The sequence below is a fragment of the Anoplophora glabripennis genome, unplaced genomic scaffold (genome assembly GCF_000390285.2).
Source record: "Anoplophora glabripennis isolate ALB-LARVAE unplaced genomic scaffold, Agla_2.0 scaffold18, whole genome shotgun sequence".
Taxonomy (NCBI): domain Eukaryota; kingdom Metazoa; phylum Arthropoda; class Insecta; order Coleoptera; family Cerambycidae; genus Anoplophora; species Anoplophora glabripennis.
In genome coordinates this window covers 193,294-219,591 of record NW_019416221.1, presented here as the reverse complement: position 1 = coordinate 219,591, position 26,298 = coordinate 193,294, and the positions used below count along the sequence as shown (strand labels likewise).

At 30.6% G+C, this 26,298-nt stretch overlaps 1 protein-coding gene across 2 annotated transcripts in view; it reads left to right on the top strand.

Moving 5' to 3' along the window:
* Positions 1 to 26,298, top strand: part of LOC108908309 (bestrophin homolog 1) — a 72,354-nt gene that overhangs the window by 10,605 nt on the left and 35,451 nt on the right. The window contains exons 2-3 of one of the 2 annotated variants that reach the window (XM_018712333.1): positions 22,946 to 23,056; positions 24,551 to 24,722. In XM_018712333.1, the coding sequence (XP_018567849.1) occupies positions 22,946 to 23,056; positions 24,551 to 24,722 (283 nt within the window). Of the gene's footprint in view, positions 1 to 22,945; positions 23,057 to 24,550; positions 24,727 to 26,298 lie in introns of those variants that run through there. The other variant, XM_018712334.1, reaches the window with a different exon arrangement.

The following is a 26,298-nucleotide window of genomic DNA, read 5'->3' as shown; positions in this document are numbered from 1 at the left end:
ATTGATAAGTTATGGCTTATTGAATTGTTATCAACGGAAAAATAAATACATGAAGGCCTTTTTTAATAATTATTGGCTTACAACCGAATAGAAAAATGTTTACTGTACTTTTAAAGAAAATTTTAGCTACCTTTTTGAAATACATGGAGAATAATGGGTTCAAAAATATTTATTGTAAATATCTGAGTGTATCACACTGTGCGAAGTAACTCATTACTAGAGATCGGAAACTTTGTGGCGACAAACAAATAATTATTGAACAATAATCTATATTATGCTAGTAAGCCCGTTGTAGTAGCAGAAATAGGGTAAATCTATCGTCAAGCTGTGTGCTGCTCTATGCTCACAATACACAATGCTACTGACTGCCATAAAAACACGTGCCATACACTCAACCAAGTAAAGCGTCAAACTAGCTCACATATGCACAAAAGACAATGAAATGCACTGTCAATGTCACTTAGCAAAAAGCGAGGATTATTCACCGGCATGCCAGGCCGACAGGTCAGGCATTAGGTACCGTTAGATACATTGAGATCGGAAAGACTACTGGCAGACCAAAGCAAAGTAGAATTAAAAGAATTAGAATGTTTCGAAAGTATAGTAAATCCTTGTGAAATTAAAGAAAACGCTATGAAGTAAATACTTTTTCCACGAATGTACTACATGTTGTCCATAGATTCATTAAATTTGACTTTGACCTAATGAATGTCCAATCATTGGATAATCCAAGTGAGAATGGAAATAATGTCCAGAAAAGCACGAATTATATTTATCCACCTAATTGTGCTGTCATGTCTTTGAAAAAATAATTATACATTTTTGCATTATTTACTTAAAATATCTGTATGAGGCACGTTTATTTTATAGTTAATGATTTTGATGTATAATCTGTAATTAATTTAACAATAAGCTTGATTGCTTTATAATTATTCAGCAAAAACGCAAGGCCAGCAGTTTTTTCCATTAGACAAAATAGGTTTGTTATTTCGTTATAGTTTCTGGCTTTTAAAAATTGAAAACGTAAGCGCATTTTTGCAACAACCAATCACTGATTTTCTCCTTATATTCTTTTAAAATTAAAACTTTCTACGTCTATTTTTTTTTGGATTCTCAAATACATTATTTTACCAAAATTCATTGTACTGTCTGAATTTGTAGAGCTGTCAGAGAGAGCCGCAATTCAATAATTGATGACACTAACTTACTGTCATTTTTTTAAGGTTATTCGTTGCTTTAGGTAAATATAAAGATAATATTTCACTGTACAAGCATTTTTTTATGGTTAAACCTTTGAAAAATGCATTTGGGGTAGTTATATAGTTTCAGAGTTGCAAAATATACAAAAAAGAAAAAAGTCATTGGCACAAATAAATACTTTCGAGCAATTTATAAAAATATATTTTATGTTAATTTTATGTATTTATTTTTTATAATTGCTTTCTATGAAATGATCATTTTTAAATATAAGTCAGTCCCTTCTAAAATCGTGCCAACATAATTCTAAAATAATCACTTTTTGATGTACTTTTTTGTATAAAAATACCTTTTTCCATTTGGCAATTCCAAGAAAACAGTAATACGACAGATTCTCGCTAAACACAGGTAATTATAATAACAACTAGGAATGTTTTTTTTGTGTCCAGACGTCAGTGTCAGGCGACATAAACTATTACTACTTAATTACTTCATACATATAGAACTCTACCAATCGATGTATATTGATTATTAATATATCTCTTAATGATAAATGTGAGTTTGTCAACGATATAATTATTCATAGCCGTTTCGGTTAGTCATTTAAATAAATAGTTTATTAAAACAATGCTAACAGAGTCTGCACACTTGTTCGTGTGATGTAAAAACCCAGTTAGACTAGATACAGAGATACTAGTTTAATCATAATTTCCAGTAAAGGAAGGTTACTGTTTAACAAAGTTATTACTAATTGAAAAAAGAATGCACTGGAACAAGAATTATACAAAAAAATAGGATGGAAGGTGTTACTTTGTGCAAAAGTTTTATATACATGTTTAGTAAAATGATTAAGTGATTATTTGGAAACAATATCTGGGCGGCATTTTCAAATAAAGTTATTTAATAACATATAAATAACGGGATTGAACGCCACTGCACGGTAGACATACCTTTTATGTATGGACGTGCCAATGGTAATGGACTTGATGCTCGTCGCCCGTATGCTGAGCCTCACCAGACTTCATTTAGGAAAATTTGGACTCGTATGGAAGAACCATATTGACTCTGAAGACCTAGAAATTTTGGAAAAAGTGGGAAAAAACCCTGGTACTGGCGTTAGGCAGATTGCGACTCATGTACATGTTGTACTGAGTACAACAACCGAAAGTGATCTACTGACGATTTGTTTTGTCGCGACAAAAGGTTTCGAAAAAATTTCGTCTTCCCCCGTCGGCTAATCGATTTCTAATTGCTCGCCTTAATCTGCATACTCATTTTATCGGTCTCACGTAACAGACGAAAAGTAGATTAAGTAGAATTTCAATGGGCTATGTCTCGCCGCCGGATATTTTCACGTACCTTCGGTAAACCAGTTCGAGTGTACCCCGGACGATAAGTCGTATTTTATACTGTGCATATCCTCTGAAGGTCGTACAATGTCCAAAATGCAGAGACGAACAGAGCAATTAATATAGTTATAATTGCAGACCAATTGGTCGACCAAAATAATCGAAGGTAACTTTTGAAATTTTGGTCTCGAATAAAAAACAGTAGATTTTTGTTGTTCATTTAATTAAAGCAAATTATGTTGTACTGATATTTTCTGTGAAAAACCAACAGTTGTTCATTAAAACATAAGATAAATTGCTTAATCACTTTTAGTGGGATTGATTATGTTAATTTTTAATGATCCATCCTCATCTCGGAACGCAGAACTTAAGGAGTGGATATCAAGGACAGAGCTTGTTTGAGTGACCGTCTTCTGAACGTATTCCAATCTCCGCGACAATTGATTACCTCGTTCTTCATGGCGTTAAATGAATCTATTACAAAACAGTCTTAAAATAACAGTAGAACATTAGCACGAAGTTCGTGCCTTGAGGCGCTTGTGGTATTTTGTTGTGACATATTACTTTGGTTAACTCATTGCGTTAATTACAATTATTACTTCCTTACTGGAGTTTGGAGCTCGCCCCTATGAAACAGCAAGCAATTTACTTTCAAGGAAAGTTATGATTTCGTTTGGATTACTCTTTTTTGTAACCGTTAATTAATAATCCGGTTTATCATGGAAATACTGTTTAAGAAACAAGTCTCAAGCTGAAAAAATCGAATAATTAAAGTAGAAATAATTAAAACTTCCGTTCTGGAAGGTAACTCATAATTTCCATTTGGCAAGGTCGACCAATGTCCAAAATACAAGCACCATGATTAACAAACGTTTTGCTTAAATTATAGTTTGTTACACACTGCATGTAATGAAGTCGGTCATACGTCAGAATATGACATATTGAAAAAATATATATACTGTAGACCAAGTACAAGTCGAGTGTTCTGAAGTGGGGTTCTCTTCAATACAGTGTCATATAATTGTAACTCTTCTCCTAACCTACGAATATCCACTCTCATTGCTCATTGTATTAATAACATGCAGGTATTTATATTCATTTGTTCTAAAGCTTTGAGCTTTGAGCTTATTATAAATTAGCATGATTATTTTCCAAAAAATTGCACCAACCAGATTTACCAATAATAGTTTTTTAATATCGGTAACTAAGAAATACCTGTTTTCTCATAAATTTGGCCTTAATCTTTACCATTGACTGCTCATAACAATGGTGTCTTAGTAGCTGATACTATTTGATAACTGTATCCTTAAGACAAGTGTTGAACAGAAGGTCAAATCTGGAGAATTGCGCTGTCATAGTTAATTTGAATACCGTCCAATCACCTTGAAATTTTTGAGCAAACCCTTTTCTAAAGTGTCTCATGGTACATATTGACAGAACAAAAAGAGGACCACCGATTTCGTTTTTCGAAGAAGGAAATAGAAGTTCTTGTAAATTCGAATGTGTACATAAATATATGTACAAAAATGTTTTTAATACAAAAGTTTTAACTTTTTTATGAATTTTTGTAATACAGTATTTGAAAAAACAATTAAATAATGGAAATCACTAAATTAAAGATTTTTTTTTTCAATGGAACACATATTAGTGCATACTTCGCTAAATTTTTCTCTTTTCAAAAATATATATGTTACTGTTTGAGTAACATATATATTTTTGGTTTTAGGGGCGGTATTTATATTTATGTAACGTTCGAATAATTTTACTTTGGCTTATTTCTAACTGTCTTGAAGCATTTACTGTGGACTCTTGTGGCTTTTCTACAAAAATTTAATATATGAATTTTTACGATGGTCATCGAATGAATATTTGCTTACCTTGAAAATATAATAATATAGTTGATTCTAATTCTTCATTTGGAATCATTCTTCGTTTCTGTCTTCTAAGATATTTTGTTTATCTAAAGCGTCGCTCAATGTCGTAAAATACCTATGTAATTCTAAATTTTTCGAATTTTCACCTCCAAGAACATTCAATTGTTTTTCTAATAGTGTATTACAAAAATTCATAACAAAAGCTAAAACTTTTGTATTAAAAACTTTTTTGTAATCTCAATAATATACCCACAATAAGTTGTCAGATTATAGTGACTAACTCTGTAGATTAATACAGAGTAAGACAGATGAGATATTTCCAAAATAAACATAAAATAACTACAGTTTTACAATAGAAAATATAATACGTTTGTTATACAAACATATTTCTACTTTTTGTAATTATAATATGACTGAATTGCAAACTTCTAGACGACTGAGGATATCAGCTGTTTCGCTTCAACGTTCGAACACTTTGTGGTCTGCCGGCCGACCCGTTCCCTGTTGCGAAGTAAGGCGCTGAGTTAACGGGAGTTAAGGGACAATTTCCTTTTTTAAAAGGTCGAGTCAAAATTTTTTTTCGATTTTCTGTCTTTATTGGGCCTTTCGAATACGAGGCTAAAATTAATGACACTATGACTGAATCGCCTTGTATAATTGACGTTCTACAGTCTGGCGAACTGTTTGCTGTTTTATAAAAATACAGAATCAGAGTGTTAATTTTAAATATTTGACAACCTGTTGTTTCTCAACTGACTAAAAAGCCAGATTGTAAAATAAAATATCCAGACGTTTTATAAACGATGGATTCTACAATGTAGCTACGCGACGTATGTACTCAATGCTACAACAAAGGGAAACGAATTTAATTTTTTCGTTGTCTCATTCATTTCGACTAATTACCAAGCCCCAACGTATTCGTGTTCAGTGCGTTTGAGCAACTCGTTACGTGACATTATTTTCAGTTATAGCATTATCCCCGATAATACATTTTACGAAACCAGCAGTAAAATTAATTATTATTTGTAACACGCGCAAACGTAGCTCGTGACTGTGTAATATTTCGCTTATTACTCTAGATGCACAGTAAAACATCAAGATGGCTGCGTTGTGGTCCTGACATTTAGGTGTTAGTTTAACATTCCGTGGCGATATCGCATTGACGTTTACGTTTTACAATTTCGTTCTCGTCACGGGTATCCGAGTTTATATTCGAAATAATTTATGATTTATGTCGAAATATATGAGCCTCAAATATATGAGCATTGCTTAATGTCTACCAGCTTAAAAAAATTGATGCGAGTGCACTTAAGTACACATGAAATCTTGGTTATGAATATTTAAAAAGCATAAAAATTTGGATAGTACTGAGGAGATTTGTCCAACTATTTCAAAATATAAGTTGTATTCATAACATAGATGTTTATCATTTTTATAGAGGTCGTTTTCTAGGTTCATGTTACAATTTTTGAGAAAAATGTCAGTCACTTATGAAGATACCCATATTGTCATTAAAAATCCCGGAATATCGATATCACCTTATATTTTGAATATCAATAAGCGCAATTAAGTCTTTAATTATTTATTTTTTTTTCCACGCATTTCTATGAAAAAAGTTGTCTTCCACTTTATTTTAAGAAACGGGTCTCTTTCGTGTAATATTTCCTTAAGGAAGTATATCGGGTTTATTAAAATACACATGTACTTGAAATTTATATAGCGTATTACCCAGTGCGTCATATTTTTTTAATTTTTTTTTTTGAATCTAGATTTTGACATATTGTTGTTGAAAGTTGTTCATTTTAACATAGGCTTATATAGCGACGATGGACGGTGCGGCTCTTTTTTGCCCATAACTGAGAAACAAATGTAGAAATTGTGAAACAAAACTTTTCCATAGATAGTACACAGTATTATCTTATTTTTGATGTAAAACTAATGTAAGTTTTGAACATAGTACAGCTGTATTAATTAGAAACAGAAACCAATAATTGCATTTCTGTCTGACTTGAGGATTAATGTGGCAACGTCGCAATCAGCTGACAGCAAGGAGGGAAAACATTTGAAAGACTTGATAAAAACGAAATTAATTTCAAACATATACATTTTTCCTAAATCCCATGTACATTATTATCAACAATAAATTATCCTCAACAGATTATTTTTTGTAATGTTTTTAAAAAACTAGATTAATTAAAAAGGACTAGGAAGCTGTGATATATTTATTGGAATAAAAAATACAGTTGATAGATCCTTTTAGTATATTTAATGGTTTATAAAAACGTCGTAATCCGTACCCAGCAATATTTAGGGTTACATAAAGTTTTCTTTATTTGATATTACCTAATTAGTAATACTTGAGATAAAAGCATTTGTACAGAATAACAAATGAACATAAATATTTCTCAGCAAACTTTATATCTGAAAAATTAGTTATAGTTGCAAAACCTTTGTAATATTACTAAAATATAAACGAAAAACACGAACAGTGAGTAATAATGTAATTTCTATCACAGAACCTTCAAAATTGCATCCAACATTTTCTTTGACTTGGACGAGAGATGGGCGCGAGTGTCATTTCATTTCTTTAGAACTAAATTAACATAATTATTTTCTCGTTGTTTTACCAGTTCACATGATTTACGGATTTTAAATAAAGGATACAAATCTTCGCGAGGATAATACGATATATTTGCAATATATAATAATTATATTTTACATAGTTTACACACAATACATTTTTGAACGTGTACACATCTTTACCCGAATTTGATGCGCAATATCTCCGATGTTGGAGGTCTGTAGGTGTGTACAACTGCACTCTGATTATAAGCGGTGTTGCCACATCTACATAGTGTTTATACGTTCATTAAATATAATTTAAAACTAGGTACTTAAATATGATATTTTTATGTTGTTAATTTTCAATATGTATGTTATATGCATATTGAGTAGATTTCTTTACTATATAGATATTGTTTATCGAAAATAATTTCAATAGAATTTAATTTTTTCAAGTTGGTAGCGGGTTTTAGTCCCATAAGAAAAGCATAGGACCCCCCTGCGATCCTCACTTCCCTCGGACCCCGATATACCTCCTTAAAGGTAAAATAATTTACGTTGATATAAATCTTTAAAGCTGTGCAAGAATTCACATTTTATAATGAAAATGTATTTCTTGTCTTTTTTGCGTCAGAATAATAGTTTAAAATCCTCGAAAATCCAATAAACCTAACCTCGATTTCCTGAAACAACCACAAGAAACATCTGCGACAGCAAAAAACGCGAGAAACGACGTTAGTCAAATGCCTATCTACAATTTAACGGCACAACAAACGACAATATGTCTGTCCCTTTTTCATTCATCATACACAGTTAATAACCACAGTCAGAAAACTGATAACAATCAGCAACAGACTTGATTGAACACGTGTTTTTCTTTATACATTTAATTTTATATCTTTTGAACTGCCAATAATATCGGAAAACATAAAAGCTGTTGATAAAAACAAGGGAACATTCATATAACTTAAAAATTTATGTATGAATCTGAGCAATATAATTTCAATGACGTCACAACCCTTACCACGGTAAACGTACCAAGATGGAATTTTAAGTCAAATACTTAATAATCATCAGTTCTGTATTTAACCGCTCTGAAGGGAATACCCCTTCCACCTCGGCTTGTGATCCTGTCATTAGAAGGCAATAACCTAAAACTTGCACGCTTGCACTGGTCAAATATGACAATTGAGATCGATTCACTCTGTACGTTAACTGTGGCAATTTTCCCACTCGTGTGCCCACATGCATGGATGCCTCCGATGTCCCGTTGCCGGATGTTCGACACCAGAATACCCTTGGACTAAATGGGCGCACATACATGAACGCCATTATTAGTTCCAACGAAATGAAATTAATTACTAACCGCTGGCTTTTAATGGGGACACACAAGTAATTGCAAAATTTACTCAATAAATGGATATTGTCAAATGCTTATCTTTTTCGTGCAAACCATTAGAAAGGAACACCAGGTGTTCAACGGACATTTTTCATCACAACGCAAAATATAACACTTAATAGCATTTTTACTCTGTCCAATAATAAATTATACCCCTAACGTCTACACTAATACAAAAAGAGTCAAAAGAATTGCCGAAATGGTCGTGTCGGGAATTAAAAAAAAAGTATTTTGAAGCTCTAAGATTCTAGTTTTAATATCTTTCTGTCGAAATTTTTTAGGCGCAACAAAAAAATTTTGCAAATTTTCTTTTCTTTTGGACGGACGGACTTGGAAATTTTTTTTCAGCTAAGCCACTTCATGGACCAGATAGCTTGTTTATTCACATTTAATTTCTTTTTTTTTTTAATTTCGATACGACCATTTTGCATCGAAATATCGGACTTTTAATGGAAAAGGATCCTAAGCATGACTTTTACAGTTCGATATACTCAGAAGAACCCTTTGCGAGTTTCATCTCGATCTAGCGAACCATTTCTTTATTTGAAACACTCAAATTTTTGAAAAAAATTAAAGGGCCACGTTTTTTTGAGTTTAAACACATTAATTAAGAGATTGAAACGGAAAAATTTTTTTTGAGGTTTTCTCACATTTTTATCGCAAATTGATGAAAAAAAAAATTTGAAAAATTTTCGAGTTCTTTTTTGTTTTTTTGGAAAACCTTCCGGACATTGAAGAATACAAAACCCAATTATTTCCCGCACGATTCGGCTTTTTCGTCCTATGCTTCTGTTCATCAACTTTTAATTAAATTTAAATTAAAGTTGATTTCGACCCCGATTCATATCGTTTTTTGAGACAAATTTATAATTGATTTTTGTGAATTCACTTAAAAACAGTTTTTTTTCAAAACCACCCTTTTTCTTTGAAAAAAAATTTCGATTTTTTTTTCATCATTTTAAACGTTATTTGCGGTAAACGTGAGAAAACCTCAACCAAATAAATTTTTTTCCGTTTTAATCATGATTATGAAGTGTTTAAGCTCAAAAAACGTAATTCTTTAAATTTTTTCAAAAGTGACTGTTTCAAACAAAGAAATGGTTCACTAGATCGAGATGAAACTTCACAGGGTTCTTCTGGGTATATCGAACTGTAAAACTGTGTAAAAGATGAAAAAAACATTGTTGTTGCGTTAGCATGTTATAGGAAATGTATTCCAGTTTTCGAAACTGCCCTTCAATTCTCTGTATGACCATTTTTCGCCGAGATATCGATGATTGAAGACAAAAGGATCCTTTTCCATTAAAAGTCCTATATTTCGATGAAAAATGGTCGTATCGAAATTTAAAAAAAAGGAAATCGAAGCTGAATAAACAAACTATCTGGTCCATGCAATGACAGCTGAAAAAAATCCTTTTTTTTAATTCAAAATACAACTATTTTTCACATAATTACAGTCTGTCAAAAATCACGTAAAAATTTCGGAATTTCTTTTGACCCTTTAATTTTTTGCATTAGTTTAGTAAGCAGCTAAAATCATAAGTCAACAGAATGATCGAACATCAAGTTTCGAATTTTTTAGTCCTCATCAGCATGCCACAGCTGAGGCGACCGATTATTGATTTAGCTATTTAACTGGCAAAGAGGGACCTACTAACCATAACAGAAAAATTTATGAATGGAAATATGCAAGTAAAACAATGACATATTAATGATTTTCAGGAGCACATACCGGTAACCTTGAAATATGTATAAATAATTAAAAAATACACGGTTTAAACTATTTAATCTTGTTATATAATAAATGCTATTAAATTAACACGGTTTGTGATTTAGAAATGAAAACTTCTGAGCGGTATATTCGCAACTTGCAAGCAGACAACGCGCAAAACACTTTCTAATGTTTTTTAAACAATAATATCCCATATTTCTCCCGATTATGGTTACTATGGTATTATGTTACAATAATTTATTACTTCAGAATTTTAAATACGTATGTCGAGTAGAAATGCGTCATTATTTATGCTTTTATTGAAGGATGCTTTGTATCAATGCATTTGGAATATGCATGTTTTTTTCTTTTGAAAATTCCTGAATACTTCGTACTCAAATTGAACTGTATAACAATTAATTTTTTTTCTGTAATTAGCTCAATCATCAATGTTTCATTATTACTTCAGCATGTGCATTTTCAAGTCCAGGTCTTTGGCCTGTCGCAGTTTTTGGGATTAAAATGAATTAAAGGAGAACCTTCCGAAAACAAGAATAGCAAGCTTATACGCTTCTTTCCTTTTTGCTTTTTGCTGTCTGAAGTAATACGTAATTACCTCGGCAAGTAATAACACTGAACTGTCTTATTTATCTTGCATGCGTCATATTTTGCACACTGTGCGCTCGGTAAGAAAAGGGAAGATAACGTACTATTCTACAAAGCAATACCAATAAAAATAACTCATGTGCGATAAGGTCGATTATTCATAGCAGTCGCCTTTGTTGCTAGCCTGTACATTTTTTCTGCGACTGTATTGTTCCTTTACATATAATCGTGTAAAAGTGTAACATTGCGATTTAGCAAGCAGTTCTTTTTAGTTAGTTCAAGGATTTGTTATGTACTCACGTTACACAACATGAAAGTGTGTTTTAATCGTTTATTAATTTCAATATAATGCGGAAAGCTTTTTGATGTGAACAGGAAAATGTAAGACGTTGCAGCATGTTGTATTTCTAAGGGCCCATACACTTCCTTCATACTCGACGATCCAGGCTTTGCCCGTGGAGTTAAAATTGTTCTGACTGAATCTGTGGACGAATGACAGCAGACAGACATTTCGGTTTTTGTTGTGATGTCTTACAATCTTCTAGTTTTATCAAAAAAATTTTCCCTAAGATGTATGTGTATTATTCTGGTTGTACCATGAGTTTTAAAGGAAAACTACCCCTCTTCTATTGTTCTTAAATCTTAAATATATCTATGAAGCAAATAATAACAATTTACAACATTTATAAATATCTCGAATAATCTTTGGCTGCTGCAGAAAGTTTGTATTATTTGTTGACTGCATTTTACTGGTAAATACCTTTGAATGTAACTTTGATAAATTTCTGTCATTTTAAAGGCTTGTTTTTATAGCTCACTTAATTTATTCATAGGTGGCTTGCCTGATTTAAAAAAATAATTAATGATTTATAGTGCAAGAAGGCAGCAGTGGAACTATAATTTTTTTAAGTTGATTTCATTGAAGAATATTCATGTTTGTGTCTGGTATCCTCACCTTTGGCAAGGTTCTCGCATGTCGCCTAAATTATCTTGACTAATTATCTACTGGCGTTATAACTCTTAATCGGATTATTGAAAAAATGTTAAGATAGCTGGAAGGGGCCATTTATCAGTCTCGAAAGATTCCATGTATCGACTTTCTCTTTATTTTAACCGAAATAAATTCAAGGTAACGTTTCCGGCTCAATCTGTACCTCGAACACACCTCAAAGAATATCATTTTTGTTATTTTTTTTGTATTAGTCGAGTAAGTCAACTTGGCGAATTTTTACTTCTAAGTTTCGTCACTTTAAGTCAAAGTAGTAGTAAGTAAAAATGTGATATTTAAACAATTTATTTTCTGCTGTATATACGTCTACTGATTCTTACTGATTTTGTTATGGCTATAAAGGTTGCGTATATGTCACTCACCTTCGACAAAATAATGTCTACTTTTACCACTACTTACTAAGGTCTGAGAATATTTCGCGAATTGTTCCTTTGCTTTGATAATCCGTCACGTCAATTTGGGGTAGATTTTTTATGCTTAAAACTTTGAAACAAGAACTTCTAGCAACTTACGCTTTGGTGAGCTAACTAAACCCACTACTGATTTTAAACTGCTAAAGTATAAGCTGTTAAGCTTACTTTATTATCAAGATATGTGCTATTGAATATGATTTTATGCGTCAAATTTTCTGAACGTTCAAACCCAAATAGCACAAAACCTTTTCCCCCAATTAAATTCACTTTATTATTTGAAAGAGCAGACTTTTTTCTTATAGTACCATCACTTTAGAAACCCATCCTTTAAAGCTAGAAAACTATGAATTTAACACTAAAACAATTTTTTTCTATGCAATTCTATTGATCATTTAAAATAATCAAAAGTTGCTTTCGAAATTTTGTTTTACGAGAAAGATAAAATTGTTATAAACTTTTTTATTAAAAATTAAAAAATATATCTATTTCTCTGAGAAGATAGCTAAATTTTTTTAGAGTAGACTGAAAAAAATTATAAAATCATTCATTTTTCTGCTTATTAATGATTTTTTAAATTTCTTAAACCATCCCTTAATTTCTAGTCTCCCTAACTATGTTAATTTTAAAAGTACAACTTTTTCTAGCTCGTACCCTTTTTGAGTTATCTTCAAAAACCCCTTTATTTTATCATTTTTCACCCCTGGCCGGGGATTGAAAAAAAATACTGTCACTTATTGTTACTATATACCTCAAACTAACTTTTATCAAAAATTCAGGCAAGTTGACCAAAATTGCGAGTTAAAGACCCATTTAATTAGACTATTATATTTTTTAGGTTGGGAACTTTTTTTTGTACACGACTGTACCTACATTTCTGTATTAAAATTTTCTGAAGGTGATAAAATAAACTACTCGTGTTATACATTTATTTTATTAAAATATTTGTTTGTTCGCTTAAATTATTAAACTAGTCCTTCTTGAAAAGTTTAATATGTAGTAGTCTTTGGATGATGTTTATATTCAAGGTTCAATAAAAACTACTGTTTATATTTCTTAATTATTTAATATTTTTGTAAAAAAACATCTATTTTTGTGTTGAACTTCCTTGTCTAAATGAATATTAAACAGCTTTATCGTAGATTAAATCGATTTTCTGTATAGGTCTTATTCTCATTTTCAAATATGTATTAAATAATAAATAATGGAGTTACCTTTCTAAGAAAAAAAAATTAACAATTGAATTGAATTTTATGTGGAAAAATATACATTAAACGTATTTGTTTAATAAAATTCTAATTGATGCTACAAGATGAAACTTTTACTGACAAAAACAAATAAATAGGTAGCTCAGTACTAAGAGCAGTTATAGTTGAGAAAGAAATATATTTCTTATCAAGTTACAAATTCAATTAATGGATTATCTAAGCCAATCCGTGAAAATCAATTGTAACCGCCATCTAATCCATTCTCTGGTACATTACATCTTGTATTAGTGAAACAGTTTGATTGTTGAACATTAAAATCAGTTGTTCAAACCGTCTACCACGTATAAGTTGAATAACCTTAAAATATATCGCAAATTGCAAATATTTGGTGTATGTGGTAGACACAACAAAACAGACTAATTCAGTTTCCTATTACATCAAAGTGTTAACAAATAGTTTTGTGTTTTCGCAATATTTATTTACTTCAATACAGAAGTGAAATTTAGGCCACTAATTTTTATTAATCTACTAGCATAAGAGGTGATTATCCTACACCGTTAATGAATCCTAAGAATGTTTTGTTTGTGTTGGCATGTGTTGACAAACTCATTATGCTTTGTAATACATATTTTGTGTCATGCAGCTCGCATAAGAAATGTTCTAGTGATATGAGTCAGACGTCTATAAAGGTGAAGTAAATATTTTCATATTTAAGAAATGATCAAAAATACAATCGTCTCTTTCTGGAAAATGTGCATTTTATTTTTATCCAAAGGTTTGAAATGAAATTTATGTGCTTTGATAGATCGAATCGAAGTGGAAAAGTTAGTGGATTTGGTAGAAGACAAGAAATGTCAGAAAATGTGTGTCCAATTATTTTTAAATGTTATCAACTAAAGGAATTATGGAATTTCATTATAAGGAAAATTAATCGTAAATAATTTTTAAATGTATCTTTTTAGAAAAAAATTTGTAAATTATGATTAATGTGTAGTATTTAAAAATTAACATGGTAATAACATTTCGTTTAACAACCGGTGTCAGAAGTGCATAGCCTATTAAATTTCACAGGATATGCTTTTGTAGGTTTTGTGAGATAGGTCTGCCAATTTTATTTCCATGTGAAACGAATTTTACATTTAATTGTTTTTTTTACTTAAGAAATTGGTCGCTATTAGCTGCATTTGTGATACCTTTTTACATATTTTAATTCAACCAATTGGTTCCAACGTTTAGAACAAAAATAATTAATGACAAAACTAAAACAGCTAATATACAGGGTGATTCAGGTTTAGTCTGGATAACTTCAGGAATCGATAGAACATGTTAAAATAATGTTCATTCATGATATAAACCTATTTCCTAAATCACACCGTTTCGTAGATAGAGGGCGTTGAAGTAGGAATTTTTTTCCCTTTTCTTAGCACCAAAAATACTTTTGAAATAATACTTTTTAACGAAGATTTTCACAAACGTCAGTTTATACAAATCATTGCGGGTTTTGTTTTTCATGGGTTGCTATAACGTTAAATGAAATTTACGTGGCTGGGGCATTACATTGTCACGGATTTCATTGAATATCCCAGAAACAAGGCCAACTATCGAAAAAAAACAAGTGACGAAAAAGTTTCAAAATTAATGAGACAAAAGTGGTGTGCAGCTGTCTTATTGAAATTGATGAATTAAGAGAAGGTAGTACACAAAATAGGTACATTTCTAAGAGGGGTAAGTGGTTCAAATCAAATTGCACCTCAACCGGAAGAGTGGTTCAAAAGTTATGAGGGAAAAGCGGGGAAAAAATTATATTTCAACACCCTCTATCTACGAAGCGATGCGATTTAGGAAATCAGCTTATATCATGAATGAACATTATTTTAACCTGTTCTATCCCTGAAGTTATCCAGATTTAACTTGAATCACCCCGTATTTCTAATAAAACCCTAATATTTCTGTAATTTATTAAAACTGACTTTCCTACATTTATACACTTGTTAGCAATGCAAATTTTGAATTACTTTTATGCTCAATTTTTGAAATAAGTACAAAAAATTACTATTAAGATGATTAGGTTAGGTAAAGCTATATTCTAAAATTATGTTTATAATGTGCATTTACCAGACTTACCCTCACAAAAAGAAACTTAATTTTATCACTGTTCATCATTAAATTATCGTGTGAATTCCAAAAATATTAACCTTTATTTACAATAATTATGATTATGTTCGAGTGTAGCATTGACTCAAAAATTGATTTTCTTTTAATTTGATTCAATTACATGACATCATTTTAATTATGTGACACTGGTTTTATCTCATTAGGTACGGTTGCTACTTTTTTATTTTTTGGTCCTTGTTATTTTAATATTTAAGCTTGACCAACAATTTAATTTTTAATTAATAATTTTAATATGTTTTCATGTTTTTTAAATTCTTCACTTTTTATTATTATTATTATTATTATTATTTATAGTTCTGAAGATGACTTTAAATAGAATCGAAACGTTGGCTTGGTTAGAAAAACAAAACCCTCATTCAACGTCGTACATATCGGCAAAAGAAATGATAATATTTATGAACCAACCGAATCTTTACGGTTCAGTGACAATGTTCCACATTGATTTTTCTTTCAATATCCTGATTTCTATCGACAAACGCTTCTTCCGTTTCGAAATAATTTATTCAGATAAAAGTGTTATACTCTTTCTAAATATTAACTTTTGATATGTGACCTACTAACCCGTCTTTGTAAATAATAATTTAAATAAGTTAGACAATTAAATTTCAGTAAAATAAACCTGACTTTTACTTTAACAGATCTAAATATTACTTAATTGAAATTAATCCTGGAATAGTGTGGTGCGCGAACTGCCGTTCTTTATATGTTACAAAACTATGGCATTTTATCACTGGAATGTAGCATTATTTAAAAAATTGAAAGCGGAATGACAATATTAGATATAAATAATTAGTAGGTATGCTTACCCGCTGGTTTTCTTAACACCGAATTGATGATTTTAAAAGGTCATGCCTATAATATAACCTTGCCTGATATTATTAAAGCAATCGGATTGCCACATTAATATCACATTGTTTCCGACAATACCTAGGTAATACATTTTTTTTATCGATAATTGTGTCCGTTAAATGTCATTCTCATTTAGAGATAACATGTTTTCCATAATAAAATAAATATTAAATTAAACATTAAAGAACAAATAATTTGTTTTTAAAATTTTATTTGTCAGTTTTTTATTACATGAGTTAATAAACATTGTATTTCTAAATCTTACTATTCTGAAAATAATGTAATTCGAGATTTTGGTTATTGTAAAAGATACAAGATAGATTAGAGCGGTATTCAAACATTACGTATGATAATATGGGAACCTCGAACAAGTTGCCATGCACATATATTTCACATAATACTTTTGCACAAAAAATACATTAGTTATATCAATAGTTTTATAACATCTAAATGCATATTAATATAATCTACTTCTATTACGAGATAATTTTCAAGGTTAAGCTCAAGATTGGAATGCATAAAAAACGTACTTGATATTTGAATGTCATAATGTGACATTATGATCCTGGTTGCATAGAAATCGGCTTGCTATTTTTTTCTGTTGAAAAATGACAATTTCCAAACTGATTTCTCCGATAATATTTCTAAAAATGTGTTTTCCGATCTCAATTGAAGAACCAAAAGGTTGGCAGTATGTACCAGGTTCGGTCGCTGACGCAGCAACTCGGCATTGAAATATTTGAAAAACTTGCTCCCATATTTTATTTAGCCATACCCATATACAGGTCTGGTCGCTCAGTTGAAGAACGACGCGCGGGCAAACGGGGCACAAACACAGTCGCACTGGGCGACCTGGTCATAAATATAGTTATCAACAAATGGCCTAGCAGTGCAGTGCAGCAATAGGGAATTTGGTATGATTCGGGTAATTTTAATTTATTATAGGCACCTTCTATTTAATCATTCATATTACAATTGCGAAAGGGAGAAATAAGAGGGATATTTTGTTTGTAACGAAAGGAAATTTACCACCAATATAATAAAATTGTTTGAGGACATCTTATGTTGTTGGTCAAATGAACACATAATAGAAATTTTCTGCACTTTGTATACATATTATTTTATTTTTTTACCTTTGGCAGAAAACTTTTTTAGGGACGCCTTTGAAATTCATTAAATTTTATTGTTACGTGTTTTTATACATGTTCAATTAACTTGGGAGACGCTATACTATCTGAATAGCATCCGGAAATTGTTGAAAATATTCTTACGATTAGGATTGCAGTGATATAAAGTTTGATGGGCGTAAATTATGTAATTACTAAGGCAGACATGGTCAAAATATGGTACATTCTATTGGCCATATCTCCCTTATTATTTATTAGTGACAGGTAGATATACCAATCACCGTTGACCGTAAGTCAAACGTGCAAGGGTATCTCATCAAAGATATCTATTGAATGCAGCGAAAGTTATTCCACATTTTCAAGTTTTTTCAAAGGCTGGAAATGGATTTTTATATAAATTAATTAAATTTGAGAGAGCAGTAATAAAATATTATTAAAATATTAATACAAAACTTTCTATAACTATTAAACTATTGGACAATGTGTAGTTGATTAATTTTGTATGACTTTTATTTCTATTTTCTAGTAATAAATTATTTTTATAACTTGGTTTTTATGTACAATTAAAGTTGCAGTTGTAACTGAAAAAATTATATGAAAATGAGTATATATTAAAAAACTTCAGTTTGTTAAGTAACAATTTTAAGCACAAGATCGCTGCATTTCGGTTCTTCTTGTTCCCCAAACTCTTATCTCTGGAGATAATTACCTGCGCTAGATTCACCGTTAATCGAAATACCAAAAGAGATTAGACATCTTTCACAATTATTATAAAAAATTGAAGTATTCGAGATGAGAGTAGCCTGAACACGATGGCCTGGATAAAATTATATAATTGCAGGCGATTAGGTAGGTATTTCAAGTGGGAATCTCTCTAAGATAACTGTTACTTACTCCATCATATGTGGTTGGATAGATTTAGATAACTATCTCGTGGCGAAACATGTTATTAATAATTCAAGTTTTTAATTTATGTCCGATAGACACAGTTTTATAAATACGCATTTTAGGAGTTTTATGGTACTATGGTCGTATTTTGCATATGTTGTTTAGAAAAAGTAAAAGTTTTAAATGTCTAATAAAAACTATTAATCAATAATTATATAAAATAATTATATAAAATAAAAATTAAAAATGGTCTAAATATCAATAATTTTACATTTTCATTAATTGAGCTTTACTAAAAGAATTTCCCCAGAAAACTACTTAGTCCTTAATCCCAGTTATATATTCAATAAGACTTTATATACAGGGTGTTAAAAGTTTGACTGCCTTAATTTTAACATGCGATAGAGTACATTAAAATAAACAAAAAAACCTTATATGACATGGGTCCTAAACTCGACCATTTCCGAGAAAAAAATTATCAAAATTTCCAAATTGTACAAAAGTTTGATTAATTAAGGAATATTGACATAAATGCTAAAATACAATGACAAACATTGTATTTGAAAAGTGATAAACACTTTTTTGAACTTCTTTATGCTTAACACGGGATAATAAGCTGTCCAGCAATACGCAATTCAGCTGGTGTTGGTACCTGGAATTGGACTGTGTCGGAGTGTTTTTTGCATACCACTATTTCCTTTTCTTGAGGTGTTTTAGAGCGAGTACACGAAAATTGGATTTTTGATTTGGAATTTTGCTTTTTGGTACTTAAATTATGATTATGAATTAATACGTATGATTATTTGGACGACGTGAATCTTTGGGTACTTTAATTACATATTTTTCAAAATCATAATTTGATTAAGAGTCAAGTTTCTGTTTTAAGAGACTCGTAGTTATTAAAATTCGAGCTAAAATTTAAGCGCAACACTACCTTCATTCTACAAAATCTATATTTTATTTATTTAAAAACTGCAAAACAATTGTCTTGAAGTTTACTAAATGTTTCACAATAATAGCTGTTTAAATTTTTTCCGTAGGACAAGACTGCCGCGTGCACACGTGGTGTGCATAAGCTGTGTAGCGCTGTTGTCACGTTGTGACGAAACTCCCCAATATTAATACTCGCTGTATTTTGAAAACTGTTAATCTTACGCCCATGTTAATATACAACTTTTTTGTTCATTTATGATTACTCTATCTCATGCTGAAGTTGAGGCAGTCATACTTCTTCCATCCTGTATTTTCAAATATATTTTGCGGAAAATAAAATTATGTGACTATATAATTACAGAAAATTATATTATATTAAAATTTTATTATGAGAATATAAGATAAAGTAAATAAATAAAACGTAGGTGGCAAATTAAACAAAAAATCGCTAATGAGTTGATTATTCAAATCAGTTTACAACAGAATTCCAGTTATTTCTGCTTTCTAAATCTAATTTCTGTGTAAACATTTATCTTCTAATAATTTGAAATATATTCAAATGACATTTTTCACATCTATAAATAGAAGCAGAAATTCAATTCACCGTCTGCGCTTACGGCTTCATTTATCTGCGACGTTAAAACAATCTAATTAACATTTGTCTTACACATTTTTGTTCGTTGTCTATGCTGCTCTTGTCGTATTAAATTATTATGGATTATATCAAACGTTTGTATAATTGGTTGAATAAATTTTCTACACGTTAATCATACGGTCTAATATCGTAACTTAAGTATTTCACATAGTTTATATGTTTATTTATTTTGAAAATTCCACATTATATTTTGTTACCTGTTTTTGTTTTTTACGTTTCATATACATACAGAAGAAATTCTAAAGAAATAACAGAAATACCAGAAATACTAAATTACGCGAATGAACAGAAAACTCACTTGTTTGGCTCATTTTTTGTTTGAGTTTGAAGCAATATTGATCAGAATGCTAATTAATGCCTGTGTGATCAAAATACTAATTAGTACCTCTAACCTTTACTGTTTACGAAATTATTTAAATTTCTTGTAATGCAACATGTTATGTCCTTTATTACGCAAGTATTATTACATTAATACACTTGAAATAAACTGTAAAATATTAATCAAATATCAATATTGTGTCGCGCTTCGTAAGTTTTCTAAAGCATCGACTTCCTGTGTAATAAATTAAAAGCACTTTAATTTCATCGCTTATAAGTAGGTTTATTTGTGTTTAATAGTTACAAAACAAAGTGCTAACCCACTTAGCCAGCCTAGTTTGCAATTGTAATGTTCCTACAGAGACGACGTTAAACGTTACTTATTTTGATATTCTATTTAAGGTATATTTTAAACTTTTTCTTGAAGTTATTGTCTATTGTTACTTTTACGCTTATTGGTAGTACCTAAACAATTATATGCGCAATATAAAATAAAAAAGCACAATTAAAGTGATAGAAAAGCTTAATTAACTTTCCATTATCAAATATACAGAGTGACCCATGCACTTGAAATTCACGTATTCGCACTTAAAAATATAATTGAACAAAATAACAGCCAGCTTGATTTATTTCGAAGGACGTGTAGATTTTAAATGCCGCCTGAGTTATATCGATGTCTATTGTTTTTTATCAGTTTTTAATTATGTTAATATACTAATCTATAGTCGATGGCTGTTTACATTTTTCTGAAACAACTTTTGTCACGAATTTGCAATAAATAATTATTAGTAGCGTTTCGTTATGTAATAAAATACGACGTCTAATAGCTACCTGCGCGCAATTTTTATAAATACATGTGTTTATCTACACGACGAGAAATTATGGTTGGCTTCAGCACGATTTCAGACAGCCACGAGGGTTTGACTGAATTTTGAAGTTCGGTATTTTTTTGTATTGCGTAGAAAAGACATTCTCTATTAATGTTGATGAATTAAATGTAAAATACAAATAAATATTTACAAGCCGAAATCGTATCCGCTGACATTTGAAAATCTGTAGTATATTATTTTTGACAAAGACCAATTTTCTTCGTAATTATGATACAACTCAGTTTGCCATATATATATTTTCCATCGATAAACACACCTTGCAATATATTTAAATATGAAACAGTTGAGTTACAAATTACACACACCTTTTGGCTTAAAAAAGTGTTTGCACAATCATTTACAAGATATCAGTTGAAAGTAAATCTAAAGTATGTTTCAATTATGGTGTACCGTTAAAAAAAATGAGTTACAATAATTGAAAAACTGGTAGTAGCATTCTACGGAAAAAAAATGAAAAGTCATTTCACGAAAATAAAGATGTCACAAGTGGAAACGACCTAAAAATGATATCTATCTAGATTTCAAGATGTTTTTTTACCCAATTTACAATTTACAATTCCCGAAAATCGGCCATTTTAAAATACACGTGACTAATCAGTAGAGCTGTCATAATTGACAGCGCACCAAAGGTGTGTGGATCATGAACATAAAATAAAGTGTGCAATGATTATAAGATTTAAGTCATTGTATCATTGTGAAACACGTAAATCCACAATCTGGATGGGATCCATTATAGATCGGATCATAAGGTATGTTTGTTTATCTCCTTCTGGGTAATATCGAAACGTATTATTAGAATTAGTTGAATTGAACATTGAACAGTGATATCAGATATCACGGTCCAGAGATTGTTGATAAAAGCTCTGCTACTATCTTTGCCCCTCCCAAACGGCGTTCACGACAATCCTGCGACTTTGTTGTATCTGTCATAGAATTCATAAACAGAGAAGATGACTTCTGTGAGAACGAAAAGATTATAATTCAATTAGAAAGTGATAAATACGTCTGTAATGAAAACTCATAGAAAATCCTATGGAATTATTCTTTAGTTATGGTTAAATAAGCGACAAGTTTACATTGTGTTTTACTTTGAACCATCTGTCGAGCAAAATACAAATATTTCGTTCTTCCTTTCTTCCATCGTTCGCTTTCCACCAGTTTTATATTTTAAGAATTTCAATTAGGCAGGCAATAATGGTCCCTACATAATAATGAAACAAACCGCGCTTTTCGATTTTAAATTTGTTAGTTTCTGGAGAAAGTTGGAATTGAATCACATTTCGAAGTTTCTAGTGGAATGCGATTACTGGGAATAAGTTAAATTTTAATGACAACTGGCAATGTAGGTACCCACTGTTGTCCTTAGTTATTTCCTAACTAATATTTAAGCGATTTTTTGTCCTTTTTTGTGTCTAACGCTGTACTTAATTATTTTATTTTGGTATGGATGCGTTTTCGTCCGAATTCGCACGAATGAATTTGGACACAGTGTACGACCTGCAATAGGTTTAACTAAAATGGGATCATTCGCTTTTCTTCGTCCGATTTCTGACAAATCCAATTCGGACGAAAACGCATCCAAAGGACGACCGGCCAAAAACCTAAACTAAACACGATGCTTCCGGACATTGCCAGGATTATTAGTTTTATAAACCACTTTTGCAAGCCACTGAGGACGAATTCGCTTAATTTTATTTCAAATATTCTAAATTTATTACCTATATATCTCTGTTCGTAAGTTTACGGATTATACACAATATTCTAAAATAATTTCTTTTGTTTCAGATGGCGGGGGAGTGTATATAAATTAGTGTGGAGAGAACTTTTAGCATATTTATTTATATATTACACAGTTAATTTAATATATAGGTTCGCATTAAACGAGACTCAAAAAAGGTAAGAACTTTTCAATCATTTACTATTTATTTATTTATTAAGCAACGTTTAAATATACTGAACTCTATTTATATGAAATTTTATATTAACTGCGATAGAAGGTTAAGTTTTTGAGTTTAGTATATACAGGGTGTCCCATAAGCACATGATCAAAAAGGTACTACGACATTCTTTGACTCAAAAGAAGACGATCTGACCTAACTTCCATTAACAAAAAATGTTTGGCACCTCTGCTATTGACTGTCATTTCTACAAAAAAATTATGTTCTTTTGTAATATCTGGAGAATGTTACTATGGATTTTAATGAATCTTGAATTCTTGAGTGTCTTGGTACAAGAATTACCAGAACTTTTTATTTGGAATCAATTAATTTTTTTTATTGATGCGTCAGTCCTTTTTCGAGATTTTCGTGTTCTTGGTAAAATCTAAAGTTAAGTCAGATCGTCTTCTTTTGAGCCAAAGAATGTCGCAGTACCTTTTTGCTCATGTGCTTATGGGAAAAAATGCAACAAACTTAATAAAATTCAATTTTTCTATTAGTACTTTAAAGATTTAAATCTGAAAACATCCCGTTTGATTTTCGTGCCAAAGAAAAAAAAAGAAAAATCTTTCTATGTTTTTCGTTGCAATTTTTGAGACATTTATGCCCATAAAAACAAATTTGAGATCCATGGCGAACTTTGTGAGTAATATCATAAAAAACCGGAAAAGTACCGAAAGTTTAGGATCGTCTAACTTTTTTATTTTATGAGATAGAGAAAACTTATTTTAATAAAATTTTATGGCAAAATTGATATCTTTCACCTCGTGTAAACAAATTTTTGAAGTATCGTATGTAAGATTTTTAACGTGCATCTTATATTAAGCGAGATCCATAGGAGTGGCCCTCTTATATTACACAGCCTGTATATTCCAAGTATCAATATAACCTTCACACTAGAACATCAAAACGAAGTTCTGTTCACTTCTTGGAACCACTAAAGTTACCATTATTTATTTTAAACAACTTTTTTGTATTGGCGGTTTTTCCATGTAAATCTATTTTACAATTAACCGATCTGTCTTTATTTAACCAACTTATCGTTAACGACAATATTATGCAAGCCAATTTTAAAAAGAAATAGAATGCTCCTGCATAATTACTAATTAGGTAATAATTATCTCCAGTTACTTACCCTTTTTTTGATTAGGTACTTTTGCCACATAAAATACATAGAAAAAAAATAAACAAATATCCTCGTGCCAAAAAATATCAGTTAGTGGATTAATTTTATTTTAGTTTTGCTTAAGTACTAAGAAAGTAGATAAAGTAGTTAATAATTTTTCTCCACTGTAACAAAAATGTATACAGAAATACCCATTCGAAAAAAAAACAGTAACATGTATTTATTTTAAACTAACATTTCGTACGATTTTATATGATTTGTAACTAAATGAATTGCATGCCTAATAGTAAGTAACTAATGATATTATATTTATTTTATATTTTTCAGGATATTTGAGACATTGCGGTTGTACTTTAGTCAACAAAGTGAGACGATACCTATGTCCTTCGTCCTGGGATTTTACGTATCGTTAGTTGTAAAAAGGTGGTGGGAACAGTACAAATTACTTCCTTGGCCTGACACTCTTGCCCTGTTCTTGAACGCGGGCATACCAGGCTCGGTAAGTACGTATTATTTTTTTTTTAATTTTTACTACCGCCCTGAAACATTTCCTGCTAACTCTACACGGACAAAAGTGTCCTCAATCAAAAATTAATTTATTGGTGGAAACAGAAGCTGTCAATTGACTCATACTAGTTGAGAGACAACGAGAATGTTATTATTAAAAAAATACCATTCGCTTCGGTAGAATCTATGAATAGTATAAGTTAAAACTAACTAGTCAGTAGATATTACAAATTTAGTAGTATCTAGACTAATACCTAAGTCAGTTTTTTACCACATTTATTTTAAACAAAGATAATAATGAACACTTTTATAAAATTTAGGGAAATTGTAATTAAGGGATCTGAAAAATTGTAAATTAAAAAATTATTTTGACTGATTCTTACTACCACCTCTTACTATTGCATCACAATTTTTAATTAGAATAGCCAAGTGTGTTGGTAAATTAATTAAAAACTTTCTTAATCATCGCAAAAATAAGCTATGCGTAATACATCGATCCAACTGGCTAAAAATAATAATTAAACGCTATGTTTCTCAAAGCAAGAACGCAAACGTGTTTAGAACTTGCAGTAATTAAAGATACCGACTCAAATTTAACATTTTTATACAGGACGTCGCAATATTCCATGTACATGGAACTACCACAGATTTTTTGGATAAAAATAAGATTTACCAAAACGTCGCTATTCAAAAGTACTGCATTTAGCCACCAGAAAGCTGTGCTAAGTTCTTATACATGGAATCTTGGGGCATCCTTATATTAAACAAATTATAATGGAACGTCATTAAATCCATCCAACGGGGAGTTTCATCAGCGTTATGCGGCGGTTACAAAACAAAACTTAAAAAAACAAATTGCTCTGCTAGATCATTGTGTCGATTGGGTATTCACCCCGACGTAGGGCAATGGATTGAGTTAACGGTACAGGCATATTAAGGTCGATATTATACGTAGAAACATTGTTTTGTGCAGTATATTGGTAAATTATTTTTGCAAGCGTATCACGAACGTATTTAGAAACAATAACCTTTTTACATGCGAGAGTATTGTACCGATTCTTTTATTATGTGTTACGAAATCACGTTATGTTTGTTTAACATACTTTATTTGCGCTGTTATATAATTGCCCGAGTAATATTACAATTTCGTCTATATATCTGGGCACCAGAAGGAGTAATTACGTTAGAGATCCGTAAGATAATAGTCCAAAAAAATTAAATTCAAAAACTTCGAGATATGGCCGTTGCTTGACGTAGATTAGATATTAGTAAAAATCAGTCGAAAATAATATATACAATGAAAATATAAATATGCACAAAGAAAAAAAGTTGTGTTATTTGCAGGAAAAATTAAAAACTGTAAAAATAATCAAAAACACGTATTTTTTCTCACATTTTCCATTATAACTTTTTAAATAGGTATGCAGTTTACAGAAAAAAACTATTACTGATGAAACTGTTATGAAATTTGATACAATATAGCAAAAACAGCCTAAGAAAGTGATGAAAATCGAGGTAATTTTGAAGCGTTCAACTGATAGTACTTTAAAGTATAACAAAATGAAATC